The 18,081-nt window shown below is 37.9% G+C and overlaps 2 protein-coding genes across 2 annotated transcripts in view; one reads left to right on the top strand and one right to left on the bottom strand.

Moving 5' to 3' along the window:
* The window catches only part of fancc (FA complementation group C), a 32,613-nt gene extending 27,537 nt beyond the window's left edge, over window positions 1–5,076 (top strand). The window contains exons 13-16 of the mRNA XM_079382304.1: window positions 854–1,028; window positions 1,146–1,337; window positions 2,940–4,436; window positions 4,589–5,076. Of these exons, the coding sequence (XP_079238430.1) occupies window positions 854–1,028; window positions 1,146–1,337; window positions 2,940–3,080 (508 nt within the window). The 3' untranslated portion in view covers window positions 3,081–4,436; window positions 4,589–5,076. The remainder of the gene's footprint in view (window positions 1–853; window positions 1,029–1,145; window positions 1,338–2,939; window positions 4,437–4,588) is intronic.
* Window positions 4,480–18,081, bottom strand: part of LOC306848800 (aminopeptidase O-like) — a gene marked incomplete at its 5' end in the record, with an annotated part of 79,877 nt that continues 66,275 nt past the window's right edge. Inside the window, 3 exons of the mRNA XM_079383565.1 lie at window positions 4,480–4,691; window positions 9,935–10,090; window positions 11,014–11,100. Coding sequence (XP_079239691.1) covers window positions 9,950–10,090; window positions 11,014–11,100 — 228 coding nt within the window. The 3' untranslated portion in view covers window positions 4,480–4,691; window positions 9,935–9,949. The remainder of the gene's footprint in view (window positions 4,692–9,934; window positions 10,091–11,013; window positions 11,101–18,081) is intronic.

Raw genomic sequence — 18,081 nt, 5'->3', positions numbered from 1 at the left:
TGTTTCTTATTTGTTACCATGTACATACACTTCAGGTAAGTACCTTGTGTTACCACTCATTTGCCTGTAGGTACAAGATCTTTACCATGTATGTACCAGGGAAGTACACGTACTGTAAAATAAAGTGCTACCGAACAGGGTAACACTTTAGAATAGGGAACACTTATTCACTATTAACTACGACTTTTTTCTCAATAAATTCCTGATTTGCTGCTTATTAATAATTAGTAAGGTGGTTGTTAAGTTTAGGTATTAGGTAGGATTAGGGATATAGAATAAGGTCATGTAGAATAAGGCATTAATATGTGCTTAATTAGTACTAATAAATGGTTAATATTCTAGTAATATGCATGCTAATAAGCAACTAGTTAAGAGACCCTAAAATAAAGTGTTACAGAGAACATTATCAATTAATAAATGGCTTTTTACCAAAGCATAATACTAAATAAAAATATATTGCTTTCAGCTGTAATTGTTTTTTCACAGTATTTTTAACATTTATAACAATTGATGCATTTTCTGTGCAAGCTGCATTTGACAGATTTCTCTGATTATTGACCAGTTATATGGCCTGATGCATGTGTGTTGTGTAGACAGTTTTAGGAAAATACATGCATTGTAAGCATTTTAAGTAATAAGAGTGTCAGCTGCAGGTTTCATCAGGATATTATCAGAGAAGAAACCAGAACTTGAGAGTTCAAGAAGCTCTTTAGTTTGAGCAGCTGTCAGTGCAAATCTCTCTGTCTCTGTCCAAACTCACTCCTCCATCTCTCTTCGTACTGTAAGCCATATGTATCAGTAAATAATTGTTAGGTTCTTTCTTTGTGTGTTTGGGTGGATGGTGATTTTCCAGGGCGTATCAGGCTGTCTTTGAGGCTTGGTTCCTGCTGGTGCAGTGTGGGTATTGGGTAGACGCAGCTGCTGAGCTGCTTGTTCTGGCAGCGCCTGAGAATGCCGAACCGCTGCTGTGGCTCCTGACGTTCTTCCACCACCCCACCAACAGAGGGCACCAGAGGTCCCAACAAACCGTAAGAGATCTAATTATGGAGCTGAAGTCAGTCAGCCTTACGTCACAAGTTAAAAACAGCAACGTGAAGCAGACTGGAAAATTACTGATGGCTTCCTCCTCTTTGTTTTAATCTCAGGCAGTGGCCAGAGAAGCATGGACTCATCTAAGGATGCTGTTTCTCACTCATCCTCCCCCTCCCAGACACCTCAGTGCTGTGAAAGAGCTCCTGTCCTCCTCCCTTTCAGCAAACCTCGTTTTGCATTTGTTTTCAAACTTCACCATCTTTTCCCATGGACCTGTTAGCATTATCACTGAAATAACTGACAAGGTGAGGTCTCGACTGATTCAGATTCAGCACATTGTAAAATAACATTCACCTCCTCAAATGCCAAGGGTTTGCTCATGCAAACCCGGTGGCCTATTCAAGGCGAGACGAGGGCTATGTGCAGCCCAATTAAGTTGTCATTAGTGCCTTTATTGACCCTACATTAGTTCTTGTGGTATGCAGAGAACAACAGAATAAAATAGGCTGCTGGCTGTTTACGACACATTTAAAATCAAAAGCGTTTCACTCTCTCTCACACACACACTGTACAAAAACAGGTTTACACCCAACAGCTTTAATGCTGAGAGCTGCTCACTTATAGCAAGTTAAGGCTGAGTTTTAATAAAGTCACCTCAGCTTTGTTTACATACAGTGATAGTTTGCGCAAAAAGCATAATTTTGCACTCCTATGTTGTTCTAAAACCATGCGATTTTATTCTGTGGAACACAGACAATAATCTCTGACACTGATAAACAGAAACCAAAAAGCATAAAAACAGTTCACGTGACTTGTCCAAGTCTTATGAAATCATGGGATAGATTTGTGTGAGGATTAGACTGAGATTTAAATCATTATTCACTATTGGTAATCTTTCCCCCAAAAAACTTTTAACATTTTGAACTGGTCCAGAAGAATGATTCATTGATTGAAAGAAAAAAAAAAGAATGATTCAGTGATCTGATCACAGTGATTCTTGCATTAACAGCTCACTGGAAGGAGATTTTCATTGACTAGTTTATCATTGATACTAGTGAGAAAGTAAAAAATCGTGCTTTGGTAATCGTGAGTTTAAAAAAGTCATGAGATTAAAAAAAAGTTTGGCTTTCTTTGACATAATTGACCGTTTTCTCAGTTGTTGTTTTTTTTTGTCATAATTTAGATTTTTTTTATGTCATGATTGATGCAAAAATGTCAAGTTGTGTTATCTAATAATTTCTATTTTTTCATGAATGTAACGTCATAATTTAAAATTTGTAATTTTTGTCAAACTTTTGCCATAATTTCAACTTTTGATGTCATTTTTATGATTTACTACTGAGTGATTTATTGTTTTTATGTGGAAATGGGTTTACATTTCTTTCACATTGCTTATGGCATACCATTGTTTGAGCTCATTTTTGGTTTTTGCTGGTCTTTTGTCTTTTTTGCTTCTTCAGCCATACATCTTTTAATTCTCCCTTTGTCTTTGCTGGTAAAGCACAATAATAATTGTTACATTGTCGAATTTTTGCTTTTTGCACCAAACTACATTAAATGCTACTAGTGTGAGGATTTTCTCAGACGTTTAGTTAAGCACAATGGGTCACAGCGGTTTCATGGTGAAATACACAGAAGGGTGTGAAGGGTGTGCACCCAACAAAATTAAAACTTTTTAAAGAAAAAGTCTCAATCCTATATGAGAATTGTAAGAAAAAGCTTTTAAATTGGCACCAAACTATTGCATCCTCTGTATTCCACTGGAAAAATAACAGGGTTTGCAATATGAGAGTAAATAATGAAGATTACATTACTGCACATTTAATGGGCTCATCTCAATAACTTCAGTGGTCCAGTGGAAATTGTGAGGGGTGGTTACCCAAATGTGTGTTTTTTGATGCTGGCAGGTGCTGACTGAGGCTGCTGTGAAGCGCAGGGCACTGTGGATCCTCGCCTCAATACGCTGCAGACTAAACAGTGCTGCTACGCGGGACGACAAGGTTCATTCCAGGCTGAGGACTCTTCAGGACACCCTCCTCCAAACCTGAGAGCCTCGCATAAAAAGTCCTAGCTTCGAGCACTCGCCGAAACTATTTATTAGGACATGGAATCCTGGCGTGGCTGTTACACACCGAAAAGCTGGGTGGGACGATATGGCATTTATTGAAGAGAAGCCCAGCTGCCGTTTTTAACTTTAAAAGTAGTGAGTGTTCTCCCCTTAAACCCAAGAGGGGCCTCCGCACTTGATGTATTGAGCCAAATAAAAGGAACACATGTATTTCTATCTGTGAGTTTGGATGACATCAAATGCGAATGGGAGAAAGTAAATTTCCAGGGATGTGACTGCTGTCAGATCTGCGGTTGTATTTCCTGAGTGTTTGGATTCGGAGTCTTTGTTGTTTGACTGTGGAGCTCCATCTAGTTCACACGCCGTTTGTCTTCGCTCACTGTCCTCCCACACACTCTTCTGACAGGAGAGCATGCTGGAGTCCTTCTCACCACATGAACGCTCACATCTGTGTGTGTACTCCCAGCGCAGGGCCTCTTGAATAGTTTAGTCTCTGTGTACTGTACTTTCTAGACTCCATCATCACTAGTGCTTCTCCGTGGGTCTCCGTCTCCCTGTAGGGCCATTTCCTCTGAGCATTTTCCCTATTCAGACCGCTCAAGCATGTGTTTATAACTCAAAACTGGGTCATACTCAATTTATGGCCTTGCTAAACTATATAAGAATGTCACTGTTGTCTTTCATTTGGATGCTGTTCAATTACATTTAAAGGAATAGTTCACCCAAAAATTTAAATGTTGAATTTAGTCAACTTCAGGCCTTCCAAGATTTTGTTTATTGGGTTTTTTGAGTATTTTTTGTGAAATCTTTTATTAAATCACTTCCTCTAATGAAAAAGCCCATCGCCCTCACATCTAAATCCACAAATCCTTTTGTTTAGAAGAATTTTGGACTGTTTCGCCTTGTGAATGGTGTTGGATCAATGCATATTTCTCTCCTGATTCAGTAAATTATTCCAGTGGAGAATACAGTATCATGGATAGAGGACTCATATTTCAGCTAGAAGTAACAGTTTAAAGTTAAAAACATGAATTTCTCCAAATCTGAACTCTTTGTTTTTCTGATGAAACAAATTCATTCACTTTTTGGATGGGCAGAGGGTACATTTTCAGCAGTTTTTCATTTTTGGGTGAACTATTCCTTTAATCCAAGTATAACTGAAACTAGTTATGTCCATAGTTACTTAATATTGAGTATTTGTTGAACAAATAAATGGCTTTTCTATGGGAACAGAATTCTAAGAAAATGTAATGGAACGGGGTGATTGAGTTCAGAAAATGCTGACGTCGACTTCAACATGCACGAAAACAAGATGTACCTTGGTGTGGAAGTCCAGGTAACTCAGCCCTTTAAGACTTCAGAATGACAAATACATTTGTGTACATTAAAGTATTCGTTTTTATTTCTGACAGTACTAAATATGACATGTTAGTCTTTATTTTATGTATTCTAGCTTAAATGTGCAATGATTTTTTTTTTTTTGAATAGTCCATTCATTGTTCTCTCTGAGCATCAGTGAACAACAGACAGTCAGATCCTGCTTGATTCCCCTGAGCTGAACATGTGACTGAAGACCAGACACATCTGAAACCTACAAAAGAGAAGAGCCACAATCAGTACGAGAGGAAACCTTATGATTCATGGTCATGACATCAGAAATGTGTCAAGGCAAGTTTATTTATATAACACATTTCATACACAACAGAAATGTACGTAGAAAGGATTTTAAAAAGTAATAACAGATGCAAAAGAAATAAAAATAGTTAATAATTACTAAATAATTTGAAAATAATTCATATTTGTTTTAAAATATTTTAAGTATCATTTTTGTATTTAAATGCAGCAAAGTTATAATATTCTTGTTTGGAATAAGCATTTTATCGGAACTCTGAACCCCTTGTTTTTATTTGGGTGATTGATGCATATGTGTCCATTTTTGTAGTCAGCATGCCGATATTCAAATTATATGAAAGTTTAAGCAAAAAATTTGTATTTTGTGTTTTTTTTTTTTTTTTTTACTTGAACAATTTCAATTAACTATACACATCTTTTTATATATTTTATATATATTCTACTATATATTATTTATATTTATATATATATATATATATATATATAGTAGAAGTAATATCTTTATTATGGTATAAATAGTTATAACTATTTATAAATAGTTTTAGATTGGTATTAAAATGTCCAACTATCCACATTAATTTTTGAGGTTTAAGTTTAATAATTAAGCTTTTATTTCAGGTAGTTAGCAAGGCGACATTTCTAATTTTCGTTGGTAACACTTTATTTTAAGGACCTATTCTCACTATTAACTAGTTGCTTATTAGCATGCATATTGGCTGTTTATTAGTATTTTATAAACCACATATTAATGCCTTATTCTGCATGACCATATTTTAGATCCCTTAACTATCAATAAGCAACAAATTAGGAGTTTATTAACGGAATAGTCATAGTTAAGAGTAAATATGTGTTCCCTATTCTAAAGTGTTACCTTTTCGTTTGTTTTTCTTAAAATGTAAGAAAAACATTTTAAGATTTTTATTGAATTAATATTTATTTTATTTAACAATAACAACACTGATGTATCCGTTTGGTCTCCAAGCTAGGCACACTTAAAGTGTGCTGAGATGCATGTGTGTGGGTGAGCCTGAAGAAGCAGAGATGAGTTGGGAGGGGGGTCTGTGGACCAGACTCCTGTTCCTGCTGAACTGAGCCAGTGTTTCTACAGTACTGTAATCAGCTCAGTAGGCACGGGAGGCCAGGTCCATCTATCTCTCACACGCTCACATATGACTCACGTTCAGCATGGGCCACTTGATGGAAGGATCAGATATGGGATAATATGCTTCAGCTGAAGGTGCTTAGCACTTCATTTCCCACAAAATATCTCCTAATGACATTTTAAATACAGACCGTGCAACTAATTCCATTTTTACTAGCCATGGATGGTAATGCATCTTTAAACAGCTTCTAAATATAGTCATTTATGGCCAGCTTCTCCTCAGCTTCATATTTAACTCCTACATCTGTCATGACTTAGAAGACGGCATGCTGGCCGCTGGCCGTTGGCCATCCGCTAACTCAATCTGCAGAGGTCCTTTTAAGCACAACTTCCTGACTCAATTGCTGTCTTTCATATTTCACCCATCAAAGCTAAAAGTGGAGCTGTTTTTACAGTCCAGAGATGCAGATGTTTGGTCTGTGTGGCCATGTCTCATCCACATTTCCCAGAATTTCCTCTGGATTTCATGTGGATTTTGTGGCCCAGGAGTAGGAAAGAGAGAAGCTATTTTGTTTTTCGCATAGTAGAGGTACGCTAGAAGACTTGAGTATAAGGAGAAGAAAGAAGAGGAGGAGGAGAAAACGATAACTCCTGGGCTCCTCATCTCACTGTGGGCTCCATTAGCTCAGTCTGTTTCTCTTCAGTCCTCATTACAGACATCTCCACCATCTCACACTCGCTCTTCATCTTTTGATGAAGACTTTTGGCCAGATTTACTAAACAGGGTAAATTAGCATTAAAACGCAATTCTGTAAAAGCACCAACGGGAGGGGAAATTCTGCGGGTTATTTACTGACAAGGTGCACATTCAACAACACAGAACCAGCAAAATCATTTCCATAATGACTAGTGCAATCTACCAAGAGCAGCGCAAATTACCGCCTGCTTTAAGACATACTTTTTTGGGGCCTTAAATAATGCCGAAAATACCAGTGAATTGACGAGCACAAATCTTAGTAAATAGTGATGTGTGATTTATTTAAATATTCTCCCGTAAATTTACTCAGCGAAACTCCTACAAATGCATATTCAAAATGTGAGTTGCAAAATGTCAAACGCCTTTTCAGCGCTAATTTCCCACTGCGTGTCTTTTAGTAAATCCTGACTGTAGTAGTTTAACACCAAATGGGGGATTGCACTGGCACAAGCTGATCTCGCCCTTAGTTTCTTGTCTGGCAGCACGTTGTCAGTGTCCTCTTTGGCACCAACCAAGAAATTGGTTGGAAAAGCTTATTACAGATGTAACTGATGAAGATGTGCGAGAAGAAAGTCTTATATTCGTTTAACCCACAACCTAAACTATAGACCCCCTCCACTGACTTTGTCTTTCATGCCAATTTCCATTTCTTGAAATTCTTTGGCATGCGAATGTATAATCATTAAACTTTTAGCACTTCACATCTGTAATGAGATGAAGAAAAGTGGGAAAAAGCCATTCCCTGAGGTCTCTCTCCGTCTGTCATCCTCTCATCAGGTGCAGAACTTAGCCACTGTGAACAAAGAGTTCAATCACTGTTCACCAATCAGCTAAGCTCTGCACCTGCTCTGAGAGTCTCTCCTCGACACTGGTGCGTACACGCTCCTTCACCCACGCCGCTTGTCGGCAGGGAAGTGTTCCTCCTCTGCATTTTCTTGACATCCTGTTGGAGGCCCACAGAGAAAAGCCATGTCTTCTTTTATTTTTATTTTCTGGAGCTGCATTAAGACGGTGCCTCTGGTTGCCATAGCAGCCGTCCGAGCGGCGGTTGTGTGGTAATCCCTGGCAATGTGATTTTTATCTCAAGTCACAAATCAGCACGCCAGGAACCCACACAGCCAGCAACATGAAAGGCAAAACCTGCAGATCCTCTTGCTCTCCTGCGATGGAGCACGCTTGGCTGGGCCGCGGATATGTCCCTCATTATCCCCATCAAGACGCATTTCACAGGCCTCCAAACTCCAGCGACTCCAGCCCTCCCTTATGAGGAGACACTCGGATTTCAGCCCTGACACATTTCTCAGGAGTTCTCTTACACTTCTGGGATATATTTACTGTTTCTGAAGTACACTGATTGTAATCGGCACACTGAGTATTTCTGAAAGGCATGAACTGTGGCTGCTTGTAACATCTAGGGATAAAGGGAACTTTGAAAGGTTTTTTTTTTTTTTTTTTAAATAGCTTTCAAACTTCACTAAACACAGAAAGAACCAATGGTATGTAACAGTGTCTATGATAAAGAGAATGGAAAATCTATGAAAATCCCGTTTAAAATATGTACCAAGGCCTTAGAAATGTGCTCTTCCTATATGGTTTTTTGAAAAACTTTTATACTATTTTCAGGAAAAGTTTCAAATAAATTAAATGTCTTACGGCATAACCAACTTTTTTTTAGTCATTTTAGTAAGTTTTAGTTTTTTGTGTGTATATGTACTTTTGTAATTTCTTACTTCTTTTAGCTTTAATTTATTTTGGAAATTAAGTTTTAGTTTTATTACTTCAACATTTTTTTTCAGTTATTAGTTTTATTTGGAATTTTCATTCAACTTTGTCCATCTAATACATACATACCTGAGAAAAAAAATGTAAAATAAATAAAAACAAAAAAACTAATTATATATATATATATATATATATATATATATATATATATATATATATATATATATATATATATATATATATATATATATATATATATATATATTCCACAAATTAAATATTAAAATGAATTTTAACACAAAAATAAATAAAAAATGTGCTGATGACAGCAGATGTGTATTTGAATAATCATATGTGTAAATGTAATTTTTTATGTATTTTTGAATAAGACAAAAAAGTGTCGCATAGACCCCAAAATTAAAAAACCTGAAAAGCACAACACCCACAATAGCTGTTCCTGACACATTGTTTGGCGTACTTCAAAACAACAGGTGTAATCTGCTATCAGAATTGAGCACATTTCAGGGAACGTCAGATGAGTGAGGCAGTGAGGCAGATGTCTGATGACTGTTGAAGAATTATTGACACTGGCTAGACGCTGACCTCTGAAGACAAACAGGCTCTTTGAGAATGAAAATGCTGCATTAGCGCAGCACAAATTGCAGGATGATCGTTTTGACCGGCGTGATTCATCTAAGTCAAGTGACATAAACCACAACGCCTTGGAAAAGCCACCCGTCTCCTCCGAGTCCCCAAACAAATAAAACTGTCTTGCCGGCAGATTAAAAGCACCACAGCTTCACCAAAAACTAATGGACTAATGGATTTATCTCAGGGCCCATAAGTCGTCTCTTTCCCATAAGCTGACGAGTAGCCCGTGTCGCTCGGTTAAACAGAATAATATCTTGGGCGTGATGGTGAGATGGGCGGCTTCAAAGCCAGACCATTACCCTTTCTTCCGCTCATGGTTACTACCATATATCAGTCCGCCACAGCTTTTAAGGAAGCAAGAAATTAGGAGTTGTTATGTGGACCCAGGGAATCCCTCCCTTGTGAAGGAAGGAATTTGATGCAGTAAGAGCCCAGAGACCCACGTCTCTCCTAAAGCCCCGTCTGAAGAAAAGGTGCTGACCTGTTTCTTTTCTGGTGCTCGGGAAATGTTTGAGGAGCACATTCCGAATTCATCATAATACAAACAGATCTGAACAGGCTTCCTGGAAAAGTGCAGAAGAGGCAGACGGGAGCTTCTGGAAGAATGTGAATGTGGTGGTGGCCAGGACACTGGGAGTGGATCTTTAATAATGTGGGGAGTAAAAACAAAAGGGCTTTTTATGACTTCTGCATCTCTCGGGCTACTGAGTGACTTTTTCAAAGCGGCTCTTACATAATATGAGATTTTTTATGTCAAAATGTGTCCAAAAATAGCCAAGTAATGGGACCCGCCATTACTCGGCCATTAAAATCTGTTGACGGTGCAGCTTGAGACGGCATGAGCTGATTGTAAAACATCTCTCGATTTCTAAAAACCTTTTGTAGCATTTTTTGAGAATGAGCCAATTTAAATTGTAAATCACCTTGTCTTCAAACTATATAAAGGTCAGAAGGTACGTGACACTCTTACCTGATTTGACTGAGTTCAGAGAATCATTTCCTCCACAACGCTGCGTGCTGATTTGTCCATACCATCTTTAATGATGGATAGGCAACAGCGTGCTAATGCTTGCTGCCGGGCATCTTCCTGGACCATCAGCTCACCGTACAAATACACACCCATGGCCTGCCACACACACACACACACAAGAATCAAAAAGTGTTCTTAATAAGAGAGAGAGAGAGATCTAAGCTCTGTTCCTAAACCTAGTGAGCTCTGTCATTGCCTACTACCTAGGGAGCACTTCCCAAGCAGAAACCTGACTGAAATGTAACCTTATAAATGACTGAAAAATAATAATAAATCAATATATATTACAAACAATTCATTGGGGGATGAAAATAATCATTATTACTATTATTTTGTAAGTACTTATTGATAATAACCTAAACTAAAACTAAATACATTTTTAAAAGTCTCATAAGTTCAGCAAGGCTACATTTATTTGATAAAGTACAGCCTTTATAATCATAAAAATCATTAAAACCAGTTTAAAACAACTGTTTGTGTGTATATATATATATATATATATATATATATATATATATATATATATATATATATATATATATATATATATATATATATATATATATATACATATATATACATACACACATATATACACAATGTATATGTGTGTACAAATGAATAGAAAGTTCAAAACAACAGTATTTGAAATTTTAATCTTTGTCACATTTGATCAATTTAATGCATACTTGCTGAATACTAATATATATATATATATATATACACACACACACACATACATACATTGTTTCATTAATGATATAAATATATTTATATCAAGTAATTATGTATTATTATCATTTTCTATTTTAATTATTTTCACCAAGCTCTGTGCACTGTATTCTGGTATTGATTTTTCTTTGAAGGATGCATGCAATGCTGTCTTTGGCTAAAGTTACATATCAAAAGACAGGAATTAAAATAACTTCTGAAATGTGTCATGAACATGCCTTAAAAGGCTTCCTATACCGGCAGCTCATTAGGTTTGGGAACAGAGCTCTGGAGAACAACTCATGTACCTGGTCACGGATCAGAAACTGCTCAACGTCTCGGTATGCCCCTGTATGTTTGTGCTTGACCACAAGTTCACACCAGCAATGTTTCACCTAATAAGAAAGAGACAGACAGAAAATGATTAAACAAGATGAAAGCAGCTCAACAGCTCCCTATAATACTGAGCTCACGGGACGGCACCACCAGCGGGAATCACACGCATATGGGGAAATCTGGGAAAGCACATGACTGTGGTTTTGTTATCAGTGTGTTGAGGCAAGCGTGTGTCAGTGGAGGTGTGTGCTGTTTATGTTCTCTCTCTCGTGTATAAATGGAGGCTGTGTTAGTGCAGCAGAGCAGAGAGATCACAGACTGGCTCTGTCTCTCCCTCGTTCTCATTCCTCTTCTTGTTCTCTGCTGTCATTCAACTCTTCCTCCACAGTGACCTAACAACAACAGCACTGAGCACGGCCCAAAACCTGACCTCATATGCGCCTGGGAGATCTCATTACACTTCTCTTTCTCCGCCACACTGAAAAGTATTAGGAATGACAACTGTATTTAAAGGAATATTTCAGGTTACAAGCTCAATCAGCAACATTTGTGGCATAATATTTATTATAAAAATAATCTCAACTTGTTCCTGGTTTTCTTTACAGTGATACACAATGGTAGTGAATAGAGGCAAGTCTTGTAGGTTTGTGTGAAGCTTACTGTGGGAGGAGACTGGCCAGCAATCAGTTTCAGGTGCAGGTGGCTAGTCATATGATCAAGACTGCATAAATGGTTGTTGCAACAACAGATGGTGTTTTCTGCAGTTTTGCCGTGTTTTTGATGTCGTGCTCGACGTGCAGCCTCTGTACCCTTTCACATAGGTATGTTATTAGCTGTGTGGTTTTGTTTGCGTTGAATGACGGCACCTTGATGGTGCAATTCCATTTTTAGGTGATCTTTTCTTCTTTTAGGCTGATTATTTAAGAGGTTTTTATTCTCTGTCTGGGAAGCGGGTCAGACAAACATTTATTGCTGCGGTACCTTCAATGGGCTGACGGCGGTGATGGAATGCTGAATAATGGTAAATGCAGCATACACTTTACTGAGGCTGATTGCTTATGAGTTTGATGCAATTAATACATGAGAATTTATTTGATGTGGTTAATATCTGTGCTCTTGTTTTATAGTACCTTTTATCTATCATGTTTGGGGATTGAGAGCTGAGATTAGGTAACTGTGCTGCAGTTGTACTTTCGATAAAGTATGTTTTGTTTGTTTTATATTGCGGGCTGTCTTGATTATGTATTAACGTGCCTGTTTTCTTTGTTAAAGGGGCAGACCAGCCACTGTTTCTTGTAGAAGTAGGTCTGTCACAGTTAATCGAGTACTTGATTTAGAATTTTAAATAAAAAGTTTTACCCAACAATTTTGTGGGTTCTATGATTTATATTGAAATATTGCACCCTCTGCTGGCTAATTTCATCCAAATAATTATTTTTATATAGTCAGCACTACATGTAATGATATAAAATTACTAAGAATATAAAATATGATGACTCATTTGGGTGATGTTAAAGCATATTTTAATGCATATCTGTCAGTATAGAACAGGCTGATGTACATGCATATACTATTACATTGCGTATTATAAAATAATTATTCAATAAAATCAAGGATTACTTTTTAAACCAATTATTAGTTACAAAAAATGTCAGATCACTTGATTAACTGTCAAAATCATTTGATTAATCAAAACAATCCATTTACAAAAAAGGTGTTAGTTTACATTTGAATGTTTTTTAGATTGTCCCCATTCACTCCCATTGCAAGTGAATCACTAAGCCCGCGTGTACACCAATGTGTTTTTTCAATTGTTCTCAATGGGAGCACAGCGTTTTTTTAAAACACCAGACGTGTGCTAAGCACAGAGTATCTTTTACACGCTTTTAGCAACTTCGGGTAAAACGCAGCCCTTTTATTCAGCTAACCAATCACAGTGGAGGAGGGGTGGGACTAATACCGACCAACCACCACACCCTGCTTTTACTACGACTGAACAACAATGGAGAAGTTACTATTCCTTGTCCAGATGAAATTGAAGGACTACCATAATATTGTTTTAAAAAATAATGCTACATAATGAAACATTTCATTCGTGATGCGTTTTCCATTATTTAAGCAGACATTCCATATCATAGCAACCACAGCGTCTCAACTGAAAAAACATTCTGCAGAAGCGCTCTCAAGAGCGGTTGGCATTTTCAGCTGGCTAAAATCGCTTTGGTGAACACGCTGAAGTTGAAATTATTTTTTTTGTGGCAATTAACATTATGCCAACAATGCTTTTGATTTTTCTTATAAGTGAATCACTGGATTCAGAGGTTGGACATGATGGTTCTGCATCATAATAAGCATATTAGTGATTTTAAGTGAAATCTGTCCTTCCCATTTAATCTCTTTACCCCTCTCTTTGGCTCCCCCACACACAGCAGGGGTTTAATTGAAGCTGAATGGGTGGGAGCTCACAGGGCCTGAAGGTGGCAGGCAGTTTAATGATTAATGAAGTAAGATTGTGTGAGTCTGCGTACAAGTGTGTGAGAATGTTTGCTTTAAGACGAGGTGTGAAGTGACTCAGGAAAACAACAGGAAACAGCGGCACAGCAAAGAGCCTTCCGGTCACAAATCACCGTCTATTTATGCAACACGTTCAAATGTCACTACACTTACGAGGAATTAAGTTTTCTCCTCCTCTCCCGCCGACACCATTAACTCCCCTCTGTCCACACCTGCCCGCAAACCTTATCATTCCAGCTGATCGCCGTTGTGTTTCTTGTTTTGTTCTTTCCCTTTCACATGTCAGATGTTATATCATGCATTTTTAATCAACTGCTTTTCATGCAAAATTGTGCTCAGACATGATTTCCGTCACCACAGTTCAGTCAGTTTCACTTCACATCTCAGTACAGGTCCAAAATTAACACCTGCCAAGTGCTAAATGCAAGAAGATTTATCATTATACCTCTATATGAGTATATGCGGGAACATATTCATAGATGAGAAATCTATGTGGTGATATATTCCTGCTGGTAAACAAGCAACCTTAATGAGGAAAAATGTTTTCACCAACTGACTGGCTTGACTTATACTTAATGCAGTTGTAATTAAGAAAATTCAGCTCTTAGTAAAATAAAATAAAAGTTAAATAGTGTAATATCTAATGCAAAATAAATATGTATACTATATACATACCAAACATTTTTCTCTTAACACAAAAATTTTGCTATTTATTTATAGACTCCAATCATGATGAAGTGCTTTGAGAGGTTAATCATGCACAACATCAAAATCAGCCTCCCCAACACACTCAACCCGCTCCAGTTTGCATACCATCCAAACCGCTCTACGGACGATGCAATTACCTCCACCCTCCACCTGGCTCTTACCCACCTAGAAAATAAAGACTCCTATGTTAGAATGCTGTTCATTGACTTCAGCTCGGCATTCAACACAATAATCCCACAACAGCTCATAAATAAACTAAACCTGCTGGGCCTTAACAATTCCCTGTGTAATTGGATCCTGGACTTTCTAACCGGAAGACCTCAGTCAGTCCGTGTCGGCCACAACACCTCGAGCCCTACCACACTGAGCACAGGTGCCCCACAAGGCTGTGTGCTCAGCCTGCTGCTCTTCACACTGCTGACCCACGACTGCACTGCCAAGTTCAGCTCCAACCACATCATCAAGTTTGCTGATGACACAACAGTGGTAGGTCTCATCAGCAACAACGATGAAACGCACTACAGAGAGGAAGTGGCACAGCTGGCTGAATGGTGTGGCACTAACAATCTGTCCCTCAATGTGGAGAAGACAAATGAGGTTGTGATGGACTTCAGAAGAAACTCCGTGGACCACCCCCCACTGACCATCGACAGCTCGACTGTGGAGAGAGTCAGCAGCACTAAATTCCTGGGGGTGCACATCACAGAGGATCTCGCCTGGACCACCAACACCATGCCACTCTCCAAAAAGGCACAACAGCGCCTGCACTCTCTCCGCCGGCTGAAAAGAGCAAGTCTCCCTCCACCCATCCTCACCACATTCTACAGAGGCACCATTGAGAGTGTGCTGACCAGCTGCATCACTGTCTGGTACGGGAACTGCAGTGCTGCTGAACGCAAGACCCTCCAGCGGACAGTGAGCACAGCTGCAAAGATCATCGGTGCCCCTCTCCCCTCCATCCTGGACATTTTCCTTACACGATGCTCCAGCAAAACCAACAGCATCGTGAAGGACTCCACCCATCCCTCCCACAGTCTCTTCCAGCTCCTACCATCAGGAAGACAGTACCGGAGCATCAGAGCCCGCTCCGCCAGACTGCTCAACAGCTTTTTCCACCAGGCTGTGAGAGGCCTGAACTCAAATCACCCCCCCCCCCCCAACCTTACCATACCAAAGTAAAAAATTGTATGGAACTTTTTTTTGCAATTCGAAGTGTGCTACACACAGGTGAGTGGGCCTGTACAAACCACCTGTAGTAACACACTCTCATGTGCACTAGACACTTTACACACACTGCTGCATGTACTCAATCCCACAAAAGACTCAGCAATATATATATGTTTACATGCTCATGCACTACAAATCATCCTGCATGGTTCCCCAACCAGCTGCGAGACTCAAATTGTCTCTCTTTGCACATGTACAGTATTTATGAAGCATTCGTATAGTTTGTATTTTTTATCTTCTATTTTTTTTAGTTTGTATAGGGTAAATATTTATGTGAAGCATTCGTATAGTTTGTATTTTTTATCTTCTATTTTTTTTAGTTTGTATAGGGTAAATATTTATGTGAAGCATTTGTATAGTTTGTATTTTTTGTCTTCTATTTTTTAGTTTGTATAGGGTAAATATTTATGTGAAGCATTCGTATAGTTTGTATTTTTTATCCTTTATCCTTTTAGTTTGTATAGGGTAAATACTATATATAGTGTACTTATAGTTAAATCTGTCAGTAGGTTAGTTGTGTATAGGTTTATAGTGTTTTTTACTTCATTGTTGTATGTCTGTATTTATGTAGCACCGTGGTCCTGCGAGGCACGACATTTCGTTCCACTGTATGTCCCCACATGTAGCGGAATGACAATAAAGCTCAACTTGACTTAACTTGACTTGACTTGAAAGTGGAAATGTTGGCAGCTACTGGCTGGTTAGGCTTTGTGAACTTGTGAATAAAAAAAACAAACACACAGAATAAGAACAAAACCCTTTCCCGTCAGGGTCACAGAACCGCCCGGAGCCCACAAAAGCCTCACTGACGACAGTCACATACTAGAGAAAACACCCATCAGTAATTAGCAGAAGGGCATATCCTTCAGATACTCACACAGAATAGCAGGCCTAGTGTGCGTCTGTCTAGACACAAACAGCAAGAAACCTGTGTGTATGGGAGAAAGTCTGCTCTCGCTTGGGGTGTGGTAATAGAGTTAATGATAACACTGATCTAAACTCCCACAACAGGAAGACATTTTGTTCAGTCAGACAGCCTGACCTACATTAACCGAACCTGAGGACACTTGAAGAATCCAATGAACTTAATACGCACAAGGTATCAGGTAGCTCACTCATTAAAACTGATGGAAAAAGGAAGGATTTAAGAAGTACTGAAGGTGGTGAATGTGAGAGAAAATTGTGAAAATGATGATCTGATGGCTTAAAGGGACAGTTCATCCAATTACTAACATTTCATTCTGTTTATTGCACAAAACCTTAAACCCAGCATATGAACAGTATGGAACACTGATGTTTTTAAATAATACATTCACACATTATAAAAATATTAAACATATAATACATAATATTATAAAATCTATATAACACATACCATATATAAAATTTTATTTAATTTACATTAAGTTAACTTACATTTATGTATACGCAATAATTCAAACGTTTGGGGAAGATTTGTAGTTTAAAGATTTAAAAAATAAATTAACACTTTTATTCAACATTAAACTGATTAAAAGAACACTAGACATTTGTAATGATAAAAATTTATATATATATATATATATATATATTTATATTTTTTATTTATATATTTATATTTATATATATATATATATATATATATATATATTTATATTTATATATATATATATTTATATATATATATATATACACACACACACACACACACACACACAGTGCCCTCCAAAAGTATTGGAACAGTAAATACAAAATTGCTGTTGGCTGTGGAGTCAAGACATTTACAAATATGATTAAAAGATGAATATGAGACAAAACTACAGAATGTCCCATTTTATTATTGAGTGATTCAACACATAGATGTTTTACCAGCTAAGAAGTTCAGCACTTTTAGAGTTTCACCCCTCTATCTGATGTGAGCATAAGTATTGGAACAGTTTCTAAGTGATCAGCTGTGTCCTGTTGCATTAATTCTTCAGATATTAAAAGCAGGGAATGTGTCGTATCAGTTATATCCATTACTTCTGCATTCTGAATCTTGCATTCGATGATGACACACAAACCAGGATGAAGACGAGGGAGCTGACTTTGAGAGAAAAGCAAGCAATTTGGATGCTAAAAGAAAAGAGGAAGTCTATTAGAGCTCTAGCAAAAACAAAGGGCATGGAGAAATCAAGAGTTTGGAAACCACCAGTAACCAACAACGACCTGATCGGCTGAGAAAACAACAGTAGTTTATGACAGACAAATCTTAAAAGCTGTAAAAATGAATCCTAAAAGACATGTCTGTAAAATCACCAACAACGTCCAGAAAGCTGGGGTGATGCTCTGACAATCTACTGTCCTCAGGAGACTTTGACACAGAATTACAGACGCTACACAGCAAGATGCAAACCTCTGACCAGCACCAAAAACAGAAAGGCAAGATTAGAGTTTGCAAAAAAGCACAAAGGTGAGCCAGAAGAGTTTTGGAACTGTGTTTATGGACCGATGAGACAAAGATGAACCTCTATCTAAGTGATGGGAAAGCAAAAATGTGGAGAAAAAAGGGAACTGCAAATGATCCCAAGCATACAGCCTCATCTGTAAAGCATGGTGAAGATGATGTCATG

Source organism: Barbus barbus (assembly GCF_936440315.1).
Source record: "Barbus barbus genome assembly, chromosome: 28".
Taxonomy (NCBI): domain Eukaryota; kingdom Metazoa; phylum Chordata; class Actinopteri; order Cypriniformes; family Cyprinidae; genus Barbus; species Barbus barbus.
The sequence above is the reverse complement of the archived record's forward strand: the minus strand, read 5'-3'. Positions and strand labels throughout refer to the sequence as shown.